The sequence below is a fragment of the Apis laboriosa genome, unplaced genomic scaffold (genome assembly GCF_014066325.1).
Source record: "Apis laboriosa isolate Shangri-la unplaced genomic scaffold, ASM1406632v1 scaffold58_cov148, whole genome shotgun sequence".
Taxonomy (NCBI): Eukaryota; Metazoa; Arthropoda; class Insecta; order Hymenoptera; family Apidae; genus Apis; species Apis laboriosa.
Window position 1 is genome coordinate 1,185,087 of NW_025223827.1, and position 13,517 is coordinate 1,198,603.

Genomic DNA, 13,517 nt, shown 5'->3' on the forward strand with positions numbered 1-13,517 from the left:
ATTTTATACAGTAATTTTTAAAGAAATTCAATTATTTTGAAAAATTTGATTTCAATGAAAACTTATATAAAGCAATATATTAAAATATTATATATAGAATAACTTATTTTTGGACAAAAAATTTCTCTGAATATGTGAAATCAACTCATTTTTTCATGTTTTGTGTACAATTTCTTCTGGAAATATATTTTTTCTATCTCCGATAATAGAGATAGAATTAAATATTTTATAATTTAAAATTTCACTTTATCTTGAATCATTATGAAATAAAATTATGTAAAGAAAGAAAAATAATATTGAAAAATTGATCTCACTGCTTTGAAATGATATTTTATAATAAAAAAAATGGTTTCATTTTATTATACTCGCAATATTCATTTTTCTTTTTTCGTTAGAAAATTAAAACAGACGGAATCGTTATTTTTGTTCTTCTACTATTACAATAAACGTATATTTGCGTACATTTTTATGCTTTTTAGATTTCATTTATGCATTTGCCAGCGATATATAAAATTGTCAGAAGAATTTAGTTGTGAATATTAATTTCAAGATCAAAATGATTTAAGCATATCAAAACAACATTAATGTTAATGGTAACGTTAGATAACAACGATTGGATTTGAATGTATTTTATCTATTCATGTTATGAAAAATGAGTTTTCTATTATAATTCAATTTAATTATTGTTAGATTTTTATTATTAATTTATATTACAATAATATATTTAAAAATTAATATATTCTTACTCATTATAAATTTAATCTGATTTTACATTATTTTTTTTAATTTTTAAGTTATATTAAAATATTTTAAATGCTATTTATTAATATTAAAAATAATTATAATCATAAATCATAATCATAAATTAAAATCGCGAACCAATCGAAAATTATTACGATATGATGAAATGAAATTTCTAATTTTTGCTATATTAAAACCTATTGAAAGAATTCTTATATTTTTTTAATATATAATAATTTTTATTCAGTTTTATATAATTTTATGATTTTCTTGTGCTTTATTTGCTTTGTTTTTAATTTATTTTTAACTTTTTCCCTATATTTTAAATTTTATTTATTATGTATTAATTATCTTTTGATGAATTTCTTATCTTCTTTTTTTAAACTTTGTTATTAATTATTCATTATTATTATTATTTCAGTTATATTTTCGCGCGATTTAAGTGAATAAGAAATCATGTCACTCAGCCAATCAGGAAACTGCTAAAATTCACAATTTAGACGAATCAATGCATATGACATTAGTCTATTGTCAAAAATCATAGGGAATTGCATTACATCCATATAGATATATAGAAATTTGTAGAATTTGATATTTATTAAATTTAATGGTTTAATTTGTAAATTATTAGTGTTTTTTTTTATATTAATATATTATTGAATCATTTTTTACAAGTATTATTATATCGAAATTAAATTGATTTTCTGTTACCAATAATCCATACTAATACATACAAAATATTCGAAGTTGGATTTGGATTTAGTTATTGTTTTATTTTAACATTATTTAATGTAAAAATGTTATATTTGTACAGATTATCGTTTAATTAAATAATGGAGATTAGATAATTAATGGAATGACTTTAAATTTGTAGTAGGTTATGCACGACTTTCGTGCAAGTATGGTAAGATTTGATTTGCTTTAATAGAAGATAATAATTATTATAAGTTTCTCTTGCTTTTTAATCATTTATAAAGTAATTAAGAAATAAAAGTAATTAGACGAGATGTCAATCAATTTTATACACATTTTCGTATATTAAATATGTCTATTTAGCATTCGATTCAAAACTGAGAATATTTCTTATAATAATTCTGTCTGTTTACAAAATAGAATGTATCGTTTTTATATTTATTTTTATATTACGTTCAAAGTAGAAAAAATTTTGTTTTCAGGTAATCGATGATTCATGATTGTATGTCGCTCCACATATTTCGATTTGTTGCCGAACTTTAAGCATATCTTATTCCTTTTCGTCCAATTCGATAATCAAAATCACAGTGCGAGATGTCATTCTTCCGTCAAAAATCGTGTCTTTGGATGTTTCGCTTCAGGTGACTAATCTATATTGTAATTTCTTTTTATTATATTTCCCGATTATTTTACTTTTCCTATATATTGTTATTTAATTTATTCAATTTTTTGTATTTATTAATTTTTTGTATCTATAACATTGTTAAATTTATTCGTGAAATAGATATTATCAATTTCTAAAATAAAATTTAAGCTTGATTATTGACTTATTTTAATACAATTATATTAAAACATTTTCAAAAAAATTTTATATATTTATTCTAAAAATTTTATTATTTTTTCTGTAAGTTATTAATTTAAAAGGGAAAAAAAAAATTTAATATGAACAATCATTTCAACAATCGTTCAACATAATGATTAATCAGATAAACAGTAACATTTGATTTTTTATATGGAAAATATATACATTTTACTGTAACAATATATATCTACTTGGTTAAGTTAGTAATTCATGATAGATACAGATGAATTATTAAAAATATTACAATAAAAGTAGAAAAGATTAAATAAATTACATTCTTATTTAGAATATTTTTAATTATGTTTCGAATATTAGAATTATTAGAATTAGTGCAATTATTGATTACGCGAAGAGATAATTATCTTTATTAAATTATCTAAATTAAATATCTAAATTAAATTAAATTAATTAAATTTTCTATCAACTTAGAATTTCATATTTCAATATTTTTCTTATTTCAATTTTTTTTAAATAATCATTATATGTATATATATCTAGTTTTAAATTGATTTTTCATTTTTTTTTTTTTACAGATTTATTTCTGTATTTGATTTGATTATTTTTTATTTTTTTTCACTTTTTTCTACATTCTCCATGAGTCAGCAACGATGGCATGAATGCATGATTTTTTCCATTTAATGGCGAATCGTATGCATTTTTGTTCTTTTAATCATTCTCGTGATCGTAGTTAGTCACGAAAGTTCCGAATCTATATGAGTTACTGCTTGTATATTGACGTAGATTTTTATATAGTGAACACATGATATTTATTATATTATATTTGTGAATACAATAATAATATTTTATTGTATTTTATTTATTAATTTATGTTATGTTGATTAAATTAATTAATATTTGAAGTATTAAAATTGAAATATTATTTAATGATATTAGCCATTTATCGAATTTTATAAAAACATAGAAATTAGAATAAAATTAGAATAAACGAATAAAATCTTGAATTGAGAATATTGTCATCAGAATATCTAACATGTAATCCTTTATACGCTTTAGAGAAAAAGAAGATATATATTAATAAATAAAAGAAAAAAAGAAAAAAAAAGAAATAGAAAAATAAAAAAAAATAAAGAAATTGTCCAATTGCATCTTGTCACTATCATTTTTCTTTCAATTTTCTTTATCTTAAACAACAATAATTATTCAGACACTGGTATATAAATATTGAACAGATAGGGAAATTCTGTAAAGACAATGCCATTTTTGAGATAAAAATTTGATAACCCTTCGCTTTGTATATGTAGAAACAATTCGGCGTAGCTGGAGTATCAATATGATTCTGGAGCCTGAAACTATACTTCCAACCATCTCAACGGCAATCAGCATCATCCTACTTGAGAAGAATCTTATTGCAAACAGCGCAACAGTTTCCTGGGAAACAACGGATTTGTGAGTGGCTCCTTAAACACATTCAGGAATTTTCTTTGGAATGTCGCTCAATCAGAGGGCTGATCCACAATGTTATTGGACTGTGTACCTCACTGAAGATCAGCAAGCTCGTGAGATTAATAATGGAGAATAAATGGAGAAGGCTTTAGAAAATACCATCATTTTGGAACTTTTTGAACTATCAGAATTTCGAGAATCAGAACTATGAGAACTTTCTGAATCGTTAAATCTTTCAAACTTTTAGAATCTTTTATCTTTCAAGAACTCTTTGAATTTAGAACTTTTTCCGAACATATAATTTCGACTTTAACATGACAACATAAACCGTCATTAGCATATGAACTTTGTTTTTGATCGTCTTATTAATTAAACTTATTAACAAAGAATTTTGTAATAATTATTTTTATTACTCTATACTACGTTCCAGGAATGGATTGAAGCTAACAATGTAACATTAATTATAAACATTAATTCAGAATTTAAAAAAAAAAATTAAAATTCTTTTTCCCCTATCTTGAAAGTTGATGTAATTAAATATTAATATATGAATTTTACATGATTTTTCAAAAATTAAAAATAATAATATTAAAATGATACTTATACGTACATTCAAAATAAAAGTTTCGTGGAAAGAACGGTTTGATTAGTTAATGTGGAAATAAACGTCTATTTTTACATGTTCTTTTGTTCCTAACGTGGTATATTAATCCAACTGTAACAGAAAAGAACTATAAAACAAGAATCTAACATCGATACATCACTGTAGGCATAGAATTTAGAATATTCTAATATAAAAAAATTTTTTTTAAATATTTTTTATATTTTTTTTATCTCATAATATGTAGACTAATTTTAACAATAGTTTAATTTTTTGGTATTTGAGTAATTAAGATAATATATATATACGAATAAGCTAAACATATTATAGGTATTTTATTATTATATCGTTAATTTATAGTTTTGAAATTATTTTAGCTTTCAGTCTTAGATGATTATCCTAACGAGAAATTCATAAATAGAAAATAATTCTCACCATTTTGAACATTCTTTTATTATTAGTAGTGTATGTGGCATCAAAACATCTGAAAGATAGTTAATCCTTGCAAAGAATATTTCTTGGTCCTATTCCGTCTCGCGAGGATTTTTTTCAACAATGAATTATATATATTTCCACCATTTCGTCTAAATTTCAATTTTGATTATTTAATTTCAATACCTCCTTTAATAAATTTTGCTCTTTTCTTTTACTTCGCTTATTTTTATATATTTCCTTTCAAAATTGTTTACTAATATCTTCGAACATCATCTTCACTTCTCTGATCAAAATCTTACATTCATAATACTCTAAATAGTTTGATTTATATTGAATCAATTCTTTTTCTAATTTTTTTCAATGTCCTGAATCATGTTTCTTTTTTAAATCAACGATAAATATATTCTTGTAAAAAAATTATAATTCAAACATTTAAAAATTAAATTAAACAAAATAAAAATATATGCAAGAATATAAAAAAATTATATTTAGTTACAATTAAAAGATCGGAAATATATACGAACGATCAAAAAATTCCAACAAGAACGATCAAAGAAAGTGAAAAGAAAATATCATAAATTCCTTTATATAATATTAACTTTATTTATTTAATATTAACATCGTATTAATTAATAATAATGATGAATTAATGATTAATAATAATAATAATGAAAAAGAAAAAATTATTATCAAAAATGTTGATAAAATAAGAAAATACAAAAATCATTAAATTTAAAAAAACTAAAAATATTAAATTGTAATATCTATGTCTAACGTACTGTGAAACAAAGAAACGCTACAACAACAATTGATAAAATTTTAAAGATTAATATTTTACAAATATTATAGCGAACATATTTCGTAGCATACATCATTGAATATGCATCGATTATATGTAATTATTTTCCGAAGACGAGCAAAACGGAATTTCTCTGTTTTTCGAATAAAAATATTATTGCTATATGAAGAAATTATTAAAATGTAAATAATTATAATATTATAAATGTAAATATTGAATAAAAGAAATTGATATTAGAATATTGAAGGATAAAGATTTTATAATATATAAATCGATGAATCGGAAGACCGTTTCGCCGAGTACGATGATATATTAAAATAAAGAATGAAACAAGTTTATCAAAAGATAAAAAAAAAATAATTCTCTAACCGATAAATAAAGTTTTAATATATATATATTATATTAATAAACGAATAAAATGACGAATAAAAATAAAAAATAAAAATTTTAAATCTTAGGATTTCGTTTCTTTTGTTTTATTTTCGATTTACATATTTTTTCTTCTTCCGTTATATTTCAAGTATTAAGATATCGAAAATTAAAATTAGTTGTATTAATGACATTAATCGTATAAAGCATAAATCGAATTTTTACTAAAATAAAAATTTCGTTTTAAATAGAAATTTAAAAAGGAACGAATAAAATTTAAATATGAAATACATTTCTATAACGTATAAATGTATTTATAAAGTAAAAAGAATATAATAATGAAGAAATAATAAATAAAAAAGAAATATAAAAAAGTCAATTGCGTTTATTTCGTATATTTACTTTCCTTTCGTTTGTCTGAAACAATAAAAAATATAGAATGTTGATTTCTATAATATATATAATTAGATATATAGGTAGATAATTAGATATGTAGATAGATAATAGTATATATGAAATTAAAATTTAAAATTTTTCAAAAAATTAAATCTGCGATTTTAAGTATTACGGATTTTATTTGATAGAGTAACTATCAAATAGGGTATATTGCTTGAGAGATATGTAAACAGCTTCGGAAAAATTCCTTATAAAAATCCTTTTTTATTATTACTGTTTTCAGACTTCTATTAAATCTAAATTAGAAGTGATGTTATTTAAAATATTATGTCATTTTTGAAAGTTTAATCAACACTTGTATATTTTTTATATATTTCAATATATAAAATAAATATATTATATATATTATATTATATTATATTTCTTAGTTCTGGTCCCTTTTTTTCTAGCTGGTTCCTTTTTTTTATCGTGTGAGAAATTCTTATTGGACACTCCAGTCCTACCTGGAGGAGAGAAAATCAGGATGCCGGTTTTTAGTGCCGAAATTTTACCGGCCAAAACCTTCACAATGATTTTATGGCGTCTCCAAGGAGAACTGGGCACTCTTAGCAAATATTTCTAGTGTTCCCCGAACATCGCCTATATCACTTAAATACATTAGCAAATAGTGTTACCGAATTATGCTTTTCGATATAGCCACATCGGCACCGACATGGAACCGTGCTCTCTTGATCCGAGGTCCTCGCTGACACGACTATGAAGCATCGCAAAACTTAAGCGAGAACTGCATTCGCAAGATGGCGCGATGACTTGTTGTTTATTGCATCGAAGCCAGGAAAAGGCCATCATCTCTCCGATTGTACCATCGCGAGTTAGAGCGGTGGATCGCTATTTCATCTTCTTATGCGACATAAAATCTTCACAGTAGACCACTACGCGCCAATTATTTCTCCCCGCCAGCATGAACGGAAGGACAATTGACGAAGAAAGATCTGTTTGTATCTGTTCGATTGCGACACAGTGTTCTTCCGTGAATGCTTCACACTCGAAAAGTATGCCAAGTCATATCGTGGGAAGAGGGAGGTGCTGTGCACCGCTCCGTGGCCTTCCTTCCGATGCGATACAAGTAAGAACAGAAGCAACCAATTAGCATATAATCATATGGAAAGTGGGTTTCACGTGATCGAGTTCGGCATATCCATCAGGATCGACAGACAGTCCCGATACGCTGAGAGGAAGAATTGCAGATTTCACCACCCAATATTGCTCTCGCTATGTATCTAGCGCTCCGTCAAATCAATCTCCGCTGGTAGATCGCCGCCGCACCAAGTTGTACACATTGGCATAATACTTCCCCAATACTTCCCCAAGAAATGCGAGCGTAACAGTCTAACCAATATCATCGCTGCAACTTGAAAGACCATATGGTACAATCTCGTGACTGGCGAGCCGGCGCTGCACCTGCCAAAAATTGTCGACTCTTCGACGACTCGCAATCCAACACGAAGCACCGTGTAAGATTACGTTCTACACAATCTCCAAGTAGAAGGGAAAATGAATATTTTTCTCAGATTCTACATATTTAAAAATTGCACAATTATTTTTCTTCTTTACTCAAAGATAATACCAAAGATAATAATAAATCCAAAGACTTACAATAACGATTAAAAATGCATTTCAAAGAAGAATGTTTCCTGTTTACAACTATCTCAGAAAATCATATGCATCTCTTCTATATTCAGAGATACAACGATTTAAATATTCCACTTAAAAATTGCAAAATTACATCTTCTTTATTCGATGATAACAAATCAATCTAGAGACGTACAATAACGTATGTGAGCTCGATAAAGAGGAATGTTTCTCGGTTGCAATCAGAAAATCATTCAAATATTCCACAATATAAAAAATTGCAAATTTATGTCTTCTTTTTCCTAATATAATCCCTAAAACCATAGACATAGAGAAAGGATTGAGAGCCTGTTGCAAAATGTTAAATAATATTGTTCCAAATTAATAATATAGAGAATTAATCTCGCTATTAAACAAAATATATTTAAAATAGAATATTAAGAATGTTTACTAATAATTGATTAAGAATGTTTACTAATATTTATAATTATAAAAATTATTATGAGATAGAGTATATTTACATTTTTACAATTTGTAATTATAACATTTTAAAATCAAATCAACAAAACTATGTATATTGATATGGATTGAGACTCTATGTGAGATTTATATTCTTTTATAATTCTATTATATAAAATATTGTTATCTTTGTACTGTACTGTAAATTTGTCGAAAAATATTGATAAGGAAAACGTTTAAACTATCTACTCTTTTAAACATTCAAATTAAAGATATAATACATAAGAAAACTAAAAATACTTCATAAAGATTAGTTAAAATATTTATTTATTTCATCGATTGATTTCTATTTTTTATTTTTTTTCAATAAAAAAATTATTATTAATTAAAATTATTAATTATTATTAATTAAAATTATTAATTTTTATTAATTAAAATTATTAATTAATAATAATAAAAATTATTAATAATCATTATTAATTAAAATTATTATTTTAAAATTATTAATTAAAATTATTAAAATTATTATAAAATTAATTATTAATAATTATTATTAAAAAATTATTATTATCGAATATTATACTTTCATATAGGTTATAATCATTGATGTTACGTATTATATATTCATAGCAATGTTTTAAAATTATACATTAAATGTATTTTCATTTTATATGTTATAATATATTTTTTATTTTTATTTATATTATTATATATAAATATGAATTACATAATATATATACGAAGAAGTTATATTGGAAAATAAATGAACATAACGATCGAATACAATATTAAGAATTTAAATTAATGTTAACTTTTAAAATAACATAGGATATGAAATAGTTAATTCAAAAATTAAACATATGTGTTGACAATATTATTTTAACATAATTTGTTATATATACAATTTTAATAAATTAAATAACAAATATAAGTATCATGAATTTATTTACCGAATAAGAAATACTGATATTAACACAGAATATATATGAAAATTTTTTATAAAAGTATAAATTAGTTNTAATTTCATTTAATAATGATTCAAGATAAAATTTTAAATTATATAATATTTAATTCTATTTCTATTATCGGAAATAGAAAATTTATATATTTGTAGAAGAAACTGGAAATATCCAGAATAAAAAACATGAAAAAATTGAGAGTTGATTTCACATACTCAAAGAAACTTTTTGTCCAAAAATAAATTATTTTATATATAACATTTTAATATATTATTATTACATTTAATATATTATATTTATTTAAGTTATCATTAAAATCAAATTTTACATAATAATTCAGTTTCTTTCTCTGCTACAATATAAAAATCTTATGCTACAATATAAAAAAATTCTTGATTATATCTTAAATTACAAACAAAATCTCGATTAATTAAACTAATAATAGTAATATCAATAGTCTAAATGTGAGTTACATATAGTTACATATAATCCAATAATTTATTACATTTCATGTAAAATATGACAGTTTTACTATATCCGTTACATATATTATTACATATAATTGTTTTTTATTACATATATTTTATTATTACATATATTTATTTCAATCAATTATTTCAGCATTTTGATCTCTTTTATTTTGAACCGTCAAATTATTATTCAAATTGCTATTTTACCTTTTTTTTTTTTGAATGCTTCTAAATGCCTACTGTTGTCAAAACATCACCTGATTTATTTTTATTTTGCTCATAGATTTATTCTCAATTCTTTTCTATTACATATCTTTAGAATTACATATAATTTATTATATTATTTTCAAACTTCTATCTAATATCACATTGCCAATCCTCATAGATTTTGATATAGATACAATATGTTAAAATATATTAGATAGATACTATATTAATATTCTATAAAGAAAAATCATATTCTATATCAAAATTTTCTACGAAATTAAGTGGAAAAATTCTAATAGAGTTACAAATAAAAGAAAAAATATAAATTATTACATTATGAAAAATATTGACTATATATTACCCATTCCTATATATAAGTTAAAATATTTTTTTAAGACCGGTAATCCAATCTTCTTCTGAACTATTAAATTATTTTACAAATTTCTTGAACTAAAATGCATATCTTTTTTGAAGCAACTATTAACATTATAAGAATACAATTGTTTTTAAGTATAAAAATGGAAAACGATCAGCATGATATGCTCACAGACTCGTCAAATTTTTGCCTGAAAAATAGACTGTGATAAAAATTATAGCTTTACTGAAAAAAATCATTACTACACAGCATAGAATTCCATTAAAAAGACGGTTCCTAGGATAAACACATGTTAAATCAAATTCTGCCTTGAAAGAAATCATATTTATCAAAATAGTAAGCCTTTCGAAAGGAAAATCGCTGTTATAGCAAACCAATAATTGGAAATCATTAAGAGTTGCGTTTTCAGGCATAATATTAAAGAATGCAAACGAAATGCGTCGAAATATAAAATAAAAAAATGAGGTTAATAACAATTTCAATATTTGATCAGAAAAATCCATGTTAAGGACATATTCAGCTATGAAATTCTACTCGTTACAAGTAAGAGATTTCTAGTTGAAACTCAAAATATGAATTAGGTCACGGAAATTCGATTATGATAAAAACTGTAACTTTTCGACAACAAAATTGCTGTTACAATAAATTTAGCATCAAAAATATCAGACAAATATTATACAACACAAACTCGTACTGCTATAACAAATTTTGACACGAAAATTATATTTTGATCAAAATTGTACATTTTCGTAAAACGCTCTTACAGCAAATTTTGCATCGAAAACGTTCAGAGATATGTTATCCAACACTATCTCGCTCAGATATGTAAAATTCTGCAACGAAAAATTCATTTCCATAAGTTATGTAGGTTTTCGTCAAAAAACATAGTTTCTTGTGAATTCTGCATTGACATGTATTTGAGGGTGACGTTTCTATTCTGATATTCGAATATCGATGAATTCTGCAGTGAAAATTCGATTTATACACGAATATCGCTATTACAACGATTTCTAGATCGAAATCGGTCATAGATACATTATCCTACACTACATCGCTGAGATACGCCAATTTCTGAAACGAAAAATTCATTTCCATAAGTTATGTAGGTTTTCGGCAAAAAAATCTTAGTTTTAGCGAATTTCGCACGTCGTTGACGGTATCGTTTCTATTCTGATATTTGAATATCGATGAATTCTGCTGTGAAAATTCGATTTAGAACAAAATGCAACTTTTTGACACGGAAATCAAAATTATGGCGATTTCAACAAATATGACAATTTCTGAAACGAAAAATACATTTCCACAAGTTATGTAGGTTTCGGCAAGAAAATCCTACTTTTAGCGTTTTCCGCATTCCGATACCATCGTTGAGGGTGTCGTTTCTATTCGGATATTCGCATATCGATGAATTCTGCTGTGAAAATTTGAATTATACACGAATATCGCAATTACAACGGTTCCTACATTGTAATCGGTCATAGATACGTTGCACTAAATTGCACAAATACGTCAAATTCTGAAACGAAAAATTCATTTCCATAGGTTATGTAGATTTTCGGCAAGAAAATCCAAGTTTTAAAGAATTCCTCATTGGCACATCGCTGAGAGTGTCGTTTCTATTCTCATATTCGAATATCGATGAATTCTGCTGTGAAATTTCGATTTAGAAGAAAATTGCAATTTTTGGACACGCAAATCGGAATTGCGGCGATTTCTACATCGAAATCATTGAGAAATACGTCATCAACCTGTATTTCGTTCAGATACATCAAATTTTGGAGCGTGAAATAGATTTCGATAATATAAGAAGGTTTTCGGAATGAAAATTCTACTTTCGGCGATTTCTGCATTGACAAATCGTTGAGAAGGACGTTTTTATTCTGAAATAGGCGTTTCGATGAATTCCGCAGTGAAAATTCGTTTTTGAACAAAATTGCATCTTTTCGACACGATAGTAGCAATTACGGAGATTTCTAAATCGAAATCGAATAGAAATACTTTATCCATCTATATTTCTCTCAGATACGTAGAATTCTGGAGCGAAAATTTGATTTCGATAATATGAGTAGGCTTTCGGAAAGAAAATCCTAGTTTCGGCGAATTCTGCATTATTATATCGTTGAGAAGAACGTTTTTATTCCGAAATTGCGTTTCGTTGAATTCTTCAGTGAAAATTAGATTTTGAAAAAAGTTACGTCTTTTCGACACGAAAAACGCAATTACGGAGAATTCAAATTCGAAATCGTTCAGAAATACCTTATCCATCTGTTTATCTCAGATACGTGGAATTCTGCAGCGAAAAATTGATTTCGATAATATAAGTAGGTTTTCGGAAAGAAAATTCTAGTTTCGGCGAATTCTGCATTGTCATATCGTTAGAAGGGACGTTTCTATTCCGAAATTGACGTTTCAATGAATTCTTCAGTGAAAATTGGGTTTCGATCTAAATTGCATTTTTTCGACACGAAAATCGCAATTACGGAGATCTCTAAATCGAAATCGATCACATATACCTTATCCATCTGTGTTTATCTCAGATACGTGGAATTCTAAAACGAAAAATAGATTTCGACAATAGAAATAGGTTTTCGGAAAGAAAATCCTAGTTTCGGCGAAATCTGCATTGACATAGAGTTGAGAACGATGTTTCTATTCCGAAATTGACGTTTCGATGAATTCTTCAATGAAAATTGGGCTTTGATCTAATTTGCATCTTTTCGACAGAAAAATTGCAATTACGGAGATTTGTAAAACGAAATCGATGAGAAATACCTCATCCATCTGTGTTTCTCTCAGATACGTGGAATTCTGAAACGAAAAATAGATTTCGACAATAGAAGTAGGTTTTCGGAAAGAAAATCCTAGTTTCGGCGAATTCTGCATTGACATATCGTTGAGAGGGACGTTTCTACCCCGAAATTAGATTTTCGATGAATTCTTCAGTGAAAACTGCATTTTGAACTATATTGCATCTTTTCGACACGAAAATCGCAATTACGGAGATGTCTAAATCGAAATCGATCAGAAATACCTCATCCATGTGTGTTTATCTCAGATACGTGGAATTCTGAAACGAAAAATAAATTTCGACAATAGAAGTAGGTTTTCGGAAAG

General features: G+C 25.1%; 1 protein-coding gene across 4 annotated transcripts in view; it reads left to right on the top strand.

Moving 5' to 3' along the window:
• LOC122717793 (RNA-binding protein 1-like) overlaps positions 1–4,145 on the top strand; it is an 88,060-nt gene extending 83,915 nt beyond the window's left edge. For 2 of the 4 annotated variants that reach the window (XR_006347249.1, XR_006347250.1), the window contains 2 exons: positions 1,917–2,075; positions 3,559–4,145. Coding sequence is in view for 2 of the 4 variants with exons in the window: in XM_043942200.1 (XP_043798135.1) it covers positions 3,559–3,574 (16 nt within the window). In the remaining 2 variants the exon portion in view is untranslated. The remainder of the gene's footprint in view (positions 1–1,916; positions 2,076–3,558) is intronic. The other 2 variants (XM_043942200.1, XM_043942206.1) reach the window with 1 other exon arrangement.
• The last annotated feature ends 9,372 nt before the right edge of the window (positions 4,146–13,517 follow it).